The sequence below is a fragment of the Vicugna pacos genome, chromosome 9 (assembly GCF_048564905.1).
Source record: "Vicugna pacos chromosome 9, VicPac4, whole genome shotgun sequence".
Classification (NCBI taxonomy): domain Eukaryota; kingdom Metazoa; phylum Chordata; class Mammalia; order Artiodactyla; family Camelidae; genus Vicugna; species Vicugna pacos.
The window spans coordinates 63,820,275-63,836,309 of record NC_132995.1 but is presented as its reverse complement, the minus strand read 5'-3'; the positions used below and the strand labels follow the sequence as shown (position 1 = coordinate 63,836,309).

The window sequence follows — 16,035 nt, the reverse complement described above, 5'->3', positions numbered from 1 at the left end:
TTCCTAGTCTTTTGAGGAATCTCCAAGCTGTAATATATAATGGCTGCACCAAACTACATAATCCACCAGCAGTGTAGGAAGGGTCCCGTCCCTCTTCTCCACACCCTCTCCAGCATTTATTGTTTGTGGACTTTTGAATGATGGCCGTTCTGACTGGTATGAGGTGATAACCTCATTGTAGTTTTGATTTGCATTTCTCTGGTAATTAGTGATATTGAGCATTTTTTCATGTGCTTATTGGCCTTTTGTATGTCTTCCTTGGAGAACTGCTTGTTTAAGTCTTCTCCTTGTTTTTGGATTGGGTTGTTTTTTTATTATGTTGTATGAGCTGTTTATATATTCTGGAAATTAAACCTTTGTCAGTCACATCATTTGCAAATATTTTCTCCCATTCTGTGGGTTGTCGTTTTGTTTTGCTTATGGTTTCCTTTGCTGTGCAAAAGCTTGTATGTTTAATTAGGTCCCAATTGTTAATTTTTTGCTTTTATATGTTGCCTAAGTAGACTGCCCTGGGAGAGCATGGCTAAGATTTATGTCAGAGAATGTTTGCCTATGTTTTCTTCTAGGAGGTTTATAGTGTCTTGCCTTATATTTAAGTCTTTAAGCCATTTTGAGTTTATTTTTGTGTATGGTGTGAGGGAGTGTTCTAACTTCATTAATTTACATGCTGCTATCCAGTTTTCCCAACACCACTTGCTGAAGAGCTTTTCATCTTTTCTCCATTTTATATTCTTGCCTCCTTTGTTGAAGATTAATTGACTGTAGGTCTGTGGGTTTATTTCTGGGCTCTCTGTTCTGTTCCATTACTTTGGTTTTTTAATTAAAAGATCAGGAAAATCAAACAAGGATTAGGAAGCTTTTTTTTTTCAACTGAGTAACAGCAACATTTATTGGCAAGATTAATGATATTTATGATCAAGCTAGTTTAGCTGCATTTTTGAAAAGCTTTTTGTTATTAACTACAAAAAATAACTATTCAAGATGCATCTTCTCAAGCTTTTTTTTAACAGAAAAGGGGTTTTATAATTGGAAAAAAGGTTATTGAAAAACAAATCTAGGCTACTTTCTTCCAACTCTTATTTTAATTTTACATTGTTAAAGTAGGCTCCTTTTCCTTTATGGCATACTTTTAAAAAACACTTTTTATAAAATATCTTTATTATAACAACTATGGAAACTTCCAACAAGGAAATTGTCAGTAATCCCACATCCCAGTGGTAACTAAAATTACTATTTTGGTATTTTTTTATTTTGCATTTTCATATGAATATTAGATACTGTTTTATAATATGTAGTAATATATCAACATCTTTCCATGTCATAAAATATTCTTCTGTCCTATTGTTTTAATAGGTATGTTTTTGAATATTGATGTTTTTCTGTGTAAAGTCTTCATAAGACCAACACTAACTAATTTGAATTTATATCCACTATTTTTTTATTCTAAACAGTTAAGAGTTGTTTAAAAACTCTTAACTTCTGAAGACCTTTGTGATCTCCCCCAAATATTCATCTCTTATCTTATGAGTGGTTCTCAAATCCATTAAATCTACAGATTATTTAAAAAAAAAAACAGAACAAAATCTTTTAAGTCAATTTAGGTCTCCTTCCTTCTAGTAGGTAGGAACCTATTAATAAGCAGCAAAATTAGTTTGGTACCACTGTAGTAGTGGTACTAAAAGTAAATTCCATGAGAAGCTAACCAGATTCAACCCTGTAATTTTTCCTAAGAGTCAAATGATGATAAAGCTTTATCTATAATTTAAAACATGTTTGCATAGGCAAAACATTATCTAACATGCATCTCAGGAATGTTCTCCTTGGGCAGTCTACCCAAGCAATAGAAATAAAAGCAAGAATAAACAAATGGGACCTAATGAAACTTACAAGCTTCTGCACAGCAAAGGAAACCATAAGCAAAACAAAACGTCACCCTACGGAATAGAAAATTTTTGCAAAAGATGAAACTGACAAAGGCTTGATCTCCAGAATATATAAGCAGCTCATGACTTAATAAGAAAAAAACTAACAACCCAATCCAAAAATAGGCAGAAGACCTAAACAAGCAATTCTCCAAGGAAGAAATACAAATGATCATTAGGCACCTGAAAAAATGCTCAATGTCACTAATTATCAGAGAAATGCAAATCAAAACTACGATGAGGTATCACCTCACACCAGTCAGAATGGCCATCGTTCAAAAGTCCACAAACGACAAATGCTGGAGAAGCTGTGGAGAAAAGGGAACCCTCCTACACTGCTGGTGGGAATGCAGTTTGGTGCAGCCACTGTGGAAAACAGTATGGAGATTCCTCAAAAGACTAGGAATAGACTTATCACATGACCCCAGTCATCCAGCTCCTGGGCATATATCCAGAAAGAACCCTACTTCAAAAAGACACCTGCACCTCAGTGTTCTTAGCAGCACTATTTACAATAGCCAAGACATGGAAACAGCCTAAATATCCATTGATGGATGACTGGATAAAGAAGATGTGGTATATTTAATACAATGGAATACTATTCAGCCATAAAAATGACAACACCATTTGCAGCAACATAGATGTCCCTGGAGAGTGTCATTCCAAGTGAAGTAAGCCCTAAAGAGAAAGAAAAATACCGTATGAGATCACTCATATGTGGAATCTAAAAAAAAGGACATAAATACAAAACAAACAGACTCATCGACATAGAATACAAACTTGTGATTGCCAGGGAGTAAGGGGGTGGGAAGGGACAGACTGGGAGTTCGAAATTTGTAGATACTGACAGGTATATGTAGAATAGATAAACAAGATTATACTGTATAGCACAGGGAAATATATACAAGATCTTGTGATAGCTCACAGTGAAAAAGAATGCAACAATGAATATATGTATGTTCATGTATAACTGAAAAATTGTGGTCTACAATGGAAATTGACACAACATTGTAAACTGACTATAACTCAGTTAAAAAAAAAAACATGTTTGAAGGGGGAACGGTGTAGCTCAAATGGTAGAGAGCATGTTTAGCATGCATGAAATGCATGCAGGAGGTCCTGGGTTCAATCCCCAGTACCTCCTCTAAAAATAAATAAACCTAATAGCCTCTTCCCCCACCCCCACCAAAGTAATTAATACAGTGATAAATAAATAAAATAATTTAAAAAAAAAACATGTTTTAGTGGAATCAGTTCTCTGTGATGGTCTTTTCCCCTTGTAATAAAGTTGTCAAAGAGTTCAGTACTACTACTATTTAAGTTTTTAGCTGTTAATTTTTACAGTTAAGAATTCTACATATACCCAAAATTTCCAGTTTTACCAGATTTTTAAATAACTCCCATCAAGAATAAAACCTCGGTTCCTTTTCTGACCAAGTTATATTTTAGACTTACAGCAAACTTTGTTTTTTTATTCTTAGGTTATTAAAAGCCTCCATGTTAATATTTTGATAATGAGAAATTCACAGTATACATTTGGTACAAGCTGTTGAAAATAGTGAGATATATACTAGCGGAAAGAAACTTAGTAAGAGATCTAAGCCACTCACCCCACCCCCTTTGCTAAATGACGGCAGATTAATATAGGAAGCCTGAGGTAGCTTTGGTGTTCTTTTTTTCATGTCCTGTTTTCCATTTATATTTATAATTTTGTAGGTACAAAACTGGAACAGTGAAATTCTTGTTAAACAAAAACCTCTTATTGCCAAACCTTCTGCAAAGTTACTCTTTGTCAACAGATTGAAAGGGAAAAAATACAAAACTAATTCCTCCACTAAAGTTCTTCAAGATACCAGTAATTCCGTCAATCACCGAATTGCGAATTCTCAAAGGGTAAGTTTAAAATAAGCTTTTGGGTATTGTATTTTGAGTTCCTACATTTTAGTCTTCTTGTATTCATGCTCGATTTTTGTAATTATTAGATATTCAGTATAAAATATCTTTGTTATTCAAAAAAGTCTTCTATATTTTCCTATCTTTTCTGTTGTCTTCAAAGCTAGAAACTGTAATTACTCCATTTATAGACAAGTTGCTCCACTACTTTAGACAGTAATTATTTCTTTGTATTTTTTTATTGAAGTACAGTCAGTTACAGTTGTGTTTTAAGTCACTGTCATTTGCAAAACCTTTTGTTTCACCAGTGTCTCTCAGTAAAACTATCCTCCATTCAGCTTAGAAGTCAAACTAAATTCAGATACTAAAGGATTTTTAAATACTAATTTAAAATGAAGAGTGTCTGCAAGTTATCAACTTCTATTTATATTATTGAAATTATAATAATAGAATTTAAAACAGTTTTGATAGAAAGTAAGCATAGGAATCAGGTTATTGAATATAACAAAATATTTAGAAATCGGAAAATACCGTGGGTTTACCAAGTATCAGGACTACCTCTAATTTAGCTACCTTACACTCTGATAAAGAGATCAAAATAAATTACAAAGAAGATACTTCAAATTATCAAATCCATTTTTCAAGCAGTGAGAACCTTTGAAAAAATTGTTAGTCTTCTAACAATTTTTTTAACAGAGATTTCTGTTGGTCCTGTTGTCAGCATTCCGTTTATGTCTGTGCCCTCGTGGTGTCCTTTGCCTTGATTTTTATCAGTTTTTTAACGTGTTCCTTACATATGCATGGCTAACAAAAAACATTATGGGGTTAATAAAAATGGCTCAAGAATTTTTTTATAGATCCAGAGCGGAACTGGAAGGCATACCTTTGTTCAAGGTTTGAGGTCTTAACTAAGCCCCCTTAGCCCAACTGGAAGTGCCAATATTTTTGGGGCCTTACTGCGTTTTGATGTTCAGAATTTTGAATTAGAGGCTTTTTGCCCCTAGGGAAGACTCTTTTTGTTAGTGATTACTGCACTTGAGTTTGTTACTGATTACTGCATTTGACTATAGCTTATGTACATACTTATCATTCCCAAACCTCAAGCTTGCCATGTTAAAAACTGTATTCCCTCAAACCCTCGTGTTTTCCTTATTTCAGTTACTCACTGTCACCCAAGCTAGGAATCCGAGTGTCATTTTAGACTCCCTCTCCTTCACTGACCACATCCAGTTAATCCCTGTATTGCTCAGATCTGCACCCCTCCAACCATCCTCCCCCCACCCCCTTAAGGAAAAAAAAAAAAAAACTGCTCCTGTGTCTTAGTTCTTTATGTACCACTTCATCTCTTACCCGGAGTTTGGAATGGGCACCTGAACTCATCTCTCTCCCTGCTTTACTAACCCCGTCAACCCACTGGGAGTGCCAGTTCTGTTTCTATACAAAACTTCTTAAAACTATTACCAATGCTCCTCTTCTCTCCCATGGGGTAAGTATTGTTAGTATGTCACACAAAAGCCTTTGTTTTGGCTTCTTCTTTATTATCCTCTTCACCACCCCGGCCTACCCCATAGTCCATCGTCCCCTGAATACTACCACCTTTGGAATTGAGTGTTAATCAGTATGAAACATCTCTGCCCTGCAATGGTTACTGACTCTTCAGGAGCCAATTCAGGTATCACACAAGTTTCTGCTATTTCATCTAAGAATTAGTTACACCCTTCTCCCGAGGCTCATAACATTTTGTATGTATGTACCTCTATTACAATATTATCATTATGAAAAATAATTACTTTATTAGTAAACACTGCATTTGTCATTTTAGTTCTGAAGCTTTCCACATAAAGTCTAACAGGTATCCCTCTGTCTCTATTCATTTATTTGAAGTTTATATTTTTTTCAAGATCTTCAAATCTTTAAGACTTTACAAATCACTATGCTAGAATATACATGCTTTCTTAGTTTATCAGTTCTTAGAAAGATGAGTTTACTTAAATTCTGTTGTAGAATCTTATAACAGAACTTTGAATGTAGGATCCATGCCTGTTTACTAATATTTGCGTAATTCATTATCTGTAGCTGTTCCCCTGAGTCTAAGGTACATACATTTAGCTTTAGAAATATAAGGATAAAAAAAAAACTAGAAATGCTTTTTGTTGGTTGGATTGAAATAAATTTTTATGACCAATGTTGCCATCTTATATAAAGAAAATGTCAAATTTTTTATTTTTAATCTTCATCCTTTACCTTTTGCATTTGAGGTGTATATGATATTGTTTCATTGCTAATCTAAGGATAATGCTGGAATATTTAGATTTTCTCTCAATATTTTAGAAAATCAGTGCAGATAGTATTGGAGATGAAGGGTTCTTTGACCTATTAAGCCGGTTTCAGAGCAATCGGATGGATGACCAGAGGTGCTGCTTACAAGAGAAGAACTCCGGATCTGCTTCAGCACCTGCGTCTTCCACTCCCCCCAGAATAACGCGAAAAAGTAAGTTATTTATGTTTCTCTGACAGTTTGAATAGTTCCCTTTGATATTCTTGTGATTTATTTCTGAGACTTTAGTTCTAATCATAGGAGGCACAATAAGTGAATGTGAATCCAGGTATTTCTGAAATGCTCATATTTGTACAGTTTAAACAAGGTTTTCAGTCCCCGTAAGTTTTTCTGTATTTCTAGTCCAGTGCCTTTTCTACTAACTATATCCTACTGCCTCCCTAGTTTCTTCACAGCTGGGAAAAAAATCTAACTTTAAAAAATAGGAAAAAATTACAGATACACATACTGTATGATTCTGTGTAAAATGGAGATGCTTCATGTGTGGATTGGATAACCTATGGCTACGGCTGAAGCCAGAGCCTGCCTGAGCCTTAGACAGATCTACAGTAGGTTACCTGACTGTTTCTATTTCAGCTGCCAAAAGACTCCCTCTATACCATAGACCAAAACTTGCCAGCAGTGCTTAACTCTAGGTTGAGTTCGCTAAATGTCCTACCCTGGACATAGAATAAAAATACTGGCCCATTTATTCCTGGTCTGAGAAATTATATAAGAAAAACAATTTATCTTCTGAAATCTAGCCCTGTACTTTATATAGTTCTATTTTGGGTGGCATTAAAGAAAGGAAAATAGAGTCAAGCCCGAATAAACTCTCAGTGGCCCACTGGCAGTGCTCTGGGATCCATTCTTCCCTCCCCGCCCATCTTGTCTGGCCCCAGCCTGTCAGTGACTCATAGTGACAAGAGCTAAAGAGGAGGACAGAGAGGGTGTTGGGACTGAACACAGCAAAAAGAAACTATATGTATATAACAAATAGGTTTAAGTAATTTTATTTTATTTTTTTTCCCTGTTCATAGCACCATCTGCTTCCATGGTGTCCCCCAACACAGATGAGTTTTTAGACCTTCTCGCTAGCTCACAGAGCCGCCGTCTGGATGACCAGAGGGCCAGTTTCAGTAATTTACCAGGGCTCCGTCTGACACAAAACAACAGTCAGTCAGTACTCGGCCACCTGATCACTAATGACAACAAAGAGCCTGATGAAGACTTCTTCGACATCCTTGTAAAATGTCAAGTATGTCTGCATATTTTTGTCAGCTTGTATGTAGCCCAGATGTTGTTGAGAGCTTCGGCAGTATTATGATTCTAACTTGGGAAGAGCTTATTTTGTACTCGTTTTGGCTGGTGAGGTGAGAGGTTGCTGATGACTCCCTTTGAGCCGTGGTAGAGAGACAACTACTAGTAAAAAAAAAAAAAACCCTCTTTCCTCAATTTTAGGAGATAGTATCAGGAGCAACCAGGGATTAATATGGAGACAGTCTAGATGGGGCCCTGTCTACACAGTTTACCATTTAGGAGAAATGGATAAATTGAGATAGCTTTCGTATTTCAGCTCTTTTAATAGTGATTAACCAAAGTTGTTAAGGAATGTCTGAAATGGCTTGGACAGGACCATGAAAAAATAATGCTTATTTTCACTTAAAAAGAGACATTTCCTATGCCTGACCCTAGTTCTGTGTTCATAGAAAGATATGATAATGATACCTTTCATTCATTCAACAAAAAATGACTGAACACCTATTATGTTCTAGGCACTATTCTAGACATTGGGGATACACCTGCTTTTTAAGGAATCCTACATTTTAGTGGGAGAAGGAGTGAATAAGTGTGTGTTTACCTATAGATATGTAGATAGATGGGTAGTATATATCAGGTACTGATACTTGTGGTAAAGAAAATTAAAGCAAGATAAAAAGGTAATGGGTAACCATGGATGGTGGTGGTTGCTGAAGGAGTGTTTTAGTTATGGTGGTTAGGGAAGACCTTTCTGGATTGACATTTGAACAGTGACCTGAATGAGGTAAAGCAGTCAGATATGTGAATATTTACTGAAAGCATTCCATGCAGAGACAGCAAGTCCCCTCTTGGATATCAAAGCTTAGCAGGTTCAAGGAATGGCAAGGTGGCCAGTGTGACTGGTGTAGGAGGAGGATGGAGAAGTCGTCAGGGCCATGATGAGGTCTTACGTTCCAAATGTGATAGGAAGACACTGGAGGATTCTGAGAGATCATCCTGACTACTGCTGAAACAAGCAGTGTAGTGGCAAAGGGTATTAGTAGGAAAACCAGTTAGAAGACGCATGTGGTAGTCAGGCAAAAAATACTGGCGACTTGGGCCAGTGTGGTGAGAGTAGTGATAAGTGGTCATAATAGGGTAAACTAGATAGAGGGTATGAGGAAGAATTAAGGATGACATACCTTTTGGGCTTGGGTGGTACCATTTACTAATGTGGAGAAGACTAGAGGAGAAACAGGTTTGGAGAGAAAAACAAAAGTTTTACTTTAGATATGTAAATTCTAAATTAATTGAGAATTTTTAAATTTAAATTTAAAATGCCTAAATTAATTAGGTATTCTATCAGATACCTAATTAGACATTCAAGTGGGAACAAGCAATATTAAAATAAAAACCTGGAGCCCAAGAGAGAAGTAACTTTGGGAGTCATCAGCATATAGCTGTTATTAAAGCCCTGGGAAGCGATTACCAGAATAGAAAAGGGAACAGGAATACTTAAGAGCCCTGGGCACTAGAAAATCTACTATTTGGATAAAGGAAGATGAGCCACTGAAGCAGCTATCAGTCAGAGATTTGGAAGAAAACCTGCAAAGTGTGGTAGGAGCCAAGCAAAGGAAGTGTTTTAAGGAATGTTCAGTTGTGTCAGACGCTGCTAAACAGCTGAGAAAGATGATGGCTGAGCTACTAGATTTAGCAACATGGAGATTAGTAGTAGTTTTGAAAGATACTGTTTAGTGGATGGGGTAAAGGATTCAGTGGGTTGAGAAAAGGGGAAATGTAATGGCAAAATAGCCCACAGATCTTTCAAGTGGTTTTGCTTGTAAAGGAGGACAAACAGATGAATCATTAGTTGGAGAGAGACATAGGATAAAGGTGGGTTTATTCTTATTTTGAGAGTTAATATAGCATGTCTGCTGAAGGAATGATCAAGTAGAAGAGGGGAATCAGTGATGCAGAAGAGTAGGGGATAATTAAAGAATAGTTTTTGCATAGATGAGCAGGAAAACAGTATTATGTATACAGATTTGAAGGTAGCAAGTATAGCAAGTAGGAATTATTGCTGGTTCCTTTTATTTTCTTAGCAAAGTAAGAAGAAGGGCCATTTAGCTAAGACTGAGGTTGGAGCATTGCAATTTTGAAAAGCAAGGAAGTAGAACATAATTGGCTTTGAGAAACTGAAAGCATATTGACCAGGGAAAACAGGTTTGCTGAGGTGTGCTGAGGACTCACTTTGAAGTTCACTGTCAAGGAAGTCAGGCTGGTCAGTGCAGTTGTGTATTTTCTCCAGTCATTACCAGCTGCTTAAGGAGGCAGAGAGATAGATTTAATCAAGGTTGGTATTGCCAGGAGAATAGGGTGAAGGGGGAAAGAAATACCAAGGAGTGATTTTAGTAACAGACTTTGGAATCTAGGCTGCATCTAAGAAGGGAAGTAAGGAAAAGTGTGGAAGTAAAAAGTGGCTGTGATGTCAGTGGACTGAAGAAATACTGAAGATACTTAACTAACATATACAAAGCAAAAACGACAGAACCAAAGGGAGAAATGGACAATTCTACAGTAATAGTTGGAGACTTCAACATTCCAGTCTCAATAATGGGTAGAACCACCACGCAGAAGATAAGAAGGAAAATAGGGAACCTGAACAACACAATAAACCAAGCAGATCTAACAGATTAGAATAATACACAATAACAGAATACACGTTCTTAAGTGCATACAGGACATTCTCCAAGACAGACCATATTTAGGCCAGAAATGAAGTCTCAACAGATTTACAGAGATAGATATCAGACAAAGTATCTTCTCCAGCCACTGTGGGATGAAGTTAGAAGCAACAGAAGGAAAACTGGAAAATTCACAAATTTGTGGCAGTTAGACAACCAATGAGTCAAAGAAGAAATCAAAAAGGAAATTAGAAAATACCTGGAGACTAATGAAAATGAAAACACTATTTACTAAAACTTAGTTTACAGTGAAGGCAGTGCTCAGGGAAATTTATAGCCATAAATGCTTACATTAAAAAAGATCTCAAATCAGCAGCCTAACTTTACAACTTAAGGAACTTGAAAAAGAACAAACTAAACCTAAAAACTAGCTGAAGTAAGGAAGTAATAAAGATTAGAACAGAGACAGATAAAATACAGAACAGAAAAAGAGAAAATCAAAAAAAATCAGAAGTTGGTTCCTTAGAAAGATGAACAGATTGACAAACTTTTAGTTATACTAAGAAAAAGAGATGGCTCAAATTAGCAAAATTAGAAATAAAAGCAGAGACATTACTACTGATTCTACAGAAATAGAATTATAGGAGAATGCTATCAGTGGTTGTATGCTGGATAACCTAGACAAAATGGGCAAATAATTAGAAACACAAAACCAACCAAAACTGAATCATGAAGAAATAGAAAATAGACCCATAATTCATAAGAGGAGATTGTTATCAGTAATCAAAAACCTTGTGACAAAAGAAAAGCCCTGGACCTGATGGCTTCACTGGTGAATTCTGCCAAATATTTAAAGAACACCAATTCCAAAAAATTGAAGAGAAGGGAACACTTCCAAGTCATTCTATGGGGCCAATATTGCCCTGATACTAAAACCAGTTAAGACACTACAAGAAAACTATCCTTTTTGAATATGGATGCAAAATTATCAACAAAATACCAGCAAACAGAATCCAGCTGGATATTAAAAGGATTATAAGCCATAACCAGTTGGGATTTATTCCTGGAATGCAAGATGGTTCAACATATGGAAATCAATCAATATAATATACCACATTAACAAAATGAAAGAAAAAACACGATTATCTCAATTGATGCAGTAAAAGCATTTGACAAAAATACAGCACATTTTCATGATTAAAAAAAGCAAACTAGGAATAGTTAGGAAACTATGACATAATAAAAATCATTTATGAAATATACCCACAGCTATCATCATAATCAGTAGTAAAAGACTGAAAGCTTTTCTTTAAGATCAGGAACAAGACATGGATGCCCACATTGCCATTTATATTCAACATAGTATTGGAAGTTCTAGCCAGAGCAATTAAGCAAGGAAGAGAAACAGAAAGCATCCAAATTGGAAAAGAAGAAAAGTAAAATTATCTCTGCAGAGGTGACAAAGTCGTATATGTAGAAAATCCTAAAGATTTCACCAAAAACACAAAAACAAAAACAAAAACAACCTTGTTAGAACTAGGAAAGTCAGCAGAGTTATGGGATACAAGATAAAAATCCAAAATCAGTTGTGTTTCTATACACTAGTAATGAACAGTCCAAAAAGGAAAATAAGGAAAAATTCCACTTACAATAACATCAAAAAGAATAAAGTACTAAAGTACAGGCATTAACCAAGAAGGTGAAAGACTTGTACACTGAAAACTACAAGATATTTCTGAAAGAAGTTAAAGATGATATAAATCCCATGTTCATAAATTGGAAGACAATACTGTTAAAAAGTCGGTATTGTCAGAGAAAGACATACTGTATGATACCACTTATATATGGAATCTAAAAAATATAATAGACTAGTGGATATAAGAAAAAAGAAGCAGACTCACAGATACAGAGAACAAATTAGTGGTTACTAGTCGGGAGGGATTAAGAGGTAAAAACTACGATATATAAAAGAAGGATATATTGTACAACGTGGGGAATACAGCCAATATTTTATAATAACTAAGTGGAGTGTAACCTTTAAAAACCATGAATCACTACATTGTACACCTATCAACTATACTTCAATAAAAAAAGTCTGTATCTCTCAGTACGATCTACAGATTCAGTGCAATTCCTATCAAAATTCCAATGTTTTACAGAAATAGAAAGTCCATCTGAAAATGTATAGAGAACCTCAAGGTAACCCAAACAGCCCAAACAATCTTGAAGGAGAAAGACGAAGTTGGAGGACTCACACTTGCTGTTTTCAAAATTTACTACAAAGCTACAGTAATCGAAACAGTGTGATACTCGCATGACACATATATAGACCAATGGAACTGAATAGAGAGCCTAGAAATAAACACTCATATATGGTCAAGTGATTTTCACAAGGGTGCCAAGACCATTCATGTGGAAGGAAGTCTTATCAACAGTTGATGCTGGGAAAACTTGATATCTACATACAAAAGAATGAAGCTGGACCTTTACCTACCACCACATAGAAAAATTAATTCAAAATGGATCAAAGATCTAAATGTAAGAGGTAGAAAACTATAAAACTCTTAGAAGAAAACATAAGTGGAAAGCTTCATGACTTCGGATTTGGCAGTGGTTCCTTGGATGATGCCAAAGTCACAGGCAACAAAAGAAAAAAAAGACAAATTGGACTTCATCAAAATTTAAAACTTTTGTGCATGGAAGGATACTATCAACAAAGTAAAAAGACAACCCACAGGAAATATCTGTAAATCATCGAACTGATAAAGACTAATCCAGAATATAGACAACTCCACAACAAAGAAACTGATTCAAAAATGGGCAGAGAACCCAGTATTTCTCCAAAGATGACATTTAAATGGCCAATAAGCACAGGAAAAGATGCTTGACATCGTAAGTCATTCAGGAAATGCAAATCAAAACCACCGTGAGATACCACCTCACGCCCATTAAGAAGGCTGCTATCAAAAGAAACAAACAGAAAAACCCAGAAAATAACAACTGTTGCTGTGGATATGGAGAAATTGGAACCCTTGTGCACTGCAGATGGGAATACAAAATGGTGCAGCTGCTAAAGAAAACAGTTCCTTAAAAAATTAAAAATACAATTATCACATAATCCATCAATCCCATTTCTGGATATGACTGAAAGCAAGGACATGAACAAATTATATTTGTACACGCATATTGATATTAGCATTATTCACAACAGCCAAAAGGTGGAAGCAACCCAAGTTTCCATCAGTAGATGAATGGATAAACAAAACACAATGTGCATATACAATGGAATATTTTCAGCCTTAAAAATACCATTCTACAACATGGATGAACATTAAAGATGTTATGCTGAGAAATAAGGAGTCACAAGAGGACAAATACTGTATGAGTCCACTCATAGGAGGTACTCAGAGTAGTCAAATTGATAGAGACAAGCAGAATGGTGGTTGCAGAGGCTGGAAGGAGGGGAGAATGGAGAGTTGTTGTTTAACAGGTATAGAGTTTCAGTCTTGCAGGATGAAAAAAGTTCTGAAGATGGACGGTGGTGGTGATAGCACAACAATATGAATGTACTTGATAATGAACTGTACACTTAAAAATGGTTCAAAAGGTAAATTTTATGTTATGTTTACTTTACCTCAGTTTAAAAAAAAATGACTTACTGGGGGGAGTACTGGAGAGCCTGATCTGGAAAAACAGGAGTTAGTGGTCAACATGGGATGTTTTAAAATCATCATTTCAAAGATGGTGCAATTACTGAGAATGACTGTGTCTGGCCTCTGACCGTGGGAGTTAATGGATAAGGCAGAGGGTAAGGATGAGAACACCAGAGAAGAGGAGGTCTAGGAACTGAAGTACCTGAGTGCTGGATGGATTAGAGGACAATGAAATGACCTAGAATTGTGACAGGAGAGATGGTGAAGAGCGAACCAGGTGTGTGTGGAAGGTGGGGTGGCGCTGCTAGGCGGCCAGGCTGCCACCACACCCTCCCGTGAGCTCTAATTCGAGACGCTATGCTGTAGACTTTTAAGTGCTTGTATTTTTCATTTGATCAAAAACATTTTTAACGTACTTCTAAAATAAGAATCATAAGTTAGAACGTGAAGGAAAATTTCACTCTGGGCTATTTCCTTAATAGATTTAAATGCCTAAGACAGGAATAGGCAAACTTTTTCTGTAAAGGGCCAGACAGAAAATATTTTAGGCTTTTTGGGCTCTATGGCCTTTGTTGCACCTGCTCAGCTCTGCCACTGTAGCGGGCGAACAGCCATACACAATTCACAAATGAGCTTGTGTTGAAAACGATACTGTTTACAAAAACAATGGGCAACGGGTTACAGTTTGATGACTGCCCAATGGACAATCCTTATAAGGTAGTGATGCAGGGGTTTTGTACCTCACGTTACATTCCTAGGGATCTGGTAGGTTGGATTTGTTGATGCCCATTATGGTAAGATTATAATCTTCAGCTGTCATCTTGGACAAAGGGGACCTCATGTCTTAATTTTACCAAAGCCATGAAACTATGGCTACACGTCTAAATAACACTTGTTATGTTCTGATTATATAAATCATTTCAAAAGAAAGGTCTGATCTAGGTTTCAAGTCTGAGAATTAAGTATTTCTAAGAGGCAGTAAACATTTAAAGCCCCATTTTCTTGTGAATGACAGACATAACATACCTTGGTGCTCTTCCCTGCAGTGTTTGTATTTTAATCTCTTTCTTGTAAATTTTTAGGGGTCCAGATTAGATGATCAAAGATGTGCTCCGCCACCTGCTGCCACAAAGGGACAAACAGTACCAGATGAGGACTTTTTTAGCCTTATTTTACGGTCTCAGGCGAAAAGAATGGATGAGCAGAGAGTTCTTTTACAACGAGATCAAAACAGAGACACTGAATTTGGGCTAAAGGACCTTTTACAGAGTAATGCTTTGTCAGAACTTAAAAATTCAGGAAAAAAATAAGCAAACCACTAATTACTATGAATTTTTTTTAAGCGACCTTATTTCCTTTCAGAACACTGCAGGGAAATTCAGTCTATTAGTTTTTTCCTTAAGAGGAGAAATTATAGCACTGTACTACAGCTTCAGATGTTTTTAGCATGATGTAAATATTTAACCTGTAATAGTATAGTATCAACGTTCCTCTGGACACTCACTTGTTTCAGGGTGGAGGTGTCTTAAAAGGTGCTTCATCAACTTTTGTGATTACTGCTTGGGATTATGTTCTTTAGCAACTTGTTAAGATTCCTTTGCCTGGTATTTGTAAAGTAGGAAGTTAAACGAATCGAAACTAGAATTTAATCTTCTTGCTTAGGTAATTTTTTTACTCTTAATTGACAATGGCATTTTTTTTATACTTAACCATGGATGTAGTGATAAATTATGCCATTTCATAACAATAATGTACTTGACTAATGTGTAAAAAATTATATAGTCTATTAATAAATACAGATTTTTTTTTGCACTAAGAAAATCTCTATTTCCAACATATTTTTAGGCCAAAGCCATTATAAAAAAACTCTTAAGAATTTCTTCTCGTGTGTTTTGGGCTCTTTCTGTAATCTTAAAAATAACTAAATATATTTAGTTTATATATATGTGTATATACATACATATACATATATGTGTGTATATAAAAATAGTTTAAATTTTTTTTTTTTTGCAAAATACTGCTATAAAACTTTTTAGGACCTAATATCAAAAAAAAAAAAAAGACTTGTGTGCGTCAAGAACTTAGGACACAGAAATTAAGGACGAAAAGAAATGTTAACCCTCAGTTGTCATTAAGCCTCACCCTCCTCTTCCCAGGAACTGAAGCTGATTTACAAGTGCACGTAATAAGACACACCATAAATTTAGCAAAAGCAAGTCAACAAGGATGGGACAGAGCAGGGCCTGGACTAAGACAACTGCATAATACAAATGCCCACACCTGGAACAAGCTGGCAACTCTTTCACCTTTTGTTGCTTCTCACTCTA

The 16,035-nt window shown here is 35.8% G+C and overlaps 1 protein-coding gene across 3 annotated transcripts in view; it reads left to right on the top strand.

Moving 5' to 3' along the window:
- Positions 1–15,529, top strand: part of GPSM2 (G protein signaling modulator 2) — a 47,985-nt gene extending 32,456 nt beyond the window's left edge. For all 3 annotated transcript variants that reach the window (XM_006197387.4, XM_015244068.3, XM_031680353.2), the window contains 4 exons: positions 3,639–3,815; positions 6,147–6,306; positions 7,173–7,390; positions 14,791–15,529. In XM_006197387.4, the coding sequence (XP_006197449.2) occupies positions 3,639–3,815; positions 6,147–6,306; positions 7,173–7,390; positions 14,791–15,018 (783 nt within the window). In that variant the 3' untranslated portion in view covers positions 15,019–15,529. The remainder of the gene's footprint in view (positions 1–3,638; positions 3,816–6,146; positions 6,307–7,172; positions 7,391–14,790) is intronic.
- Positions 15,530–16,035: the final 506 nt, after the last annotated feature.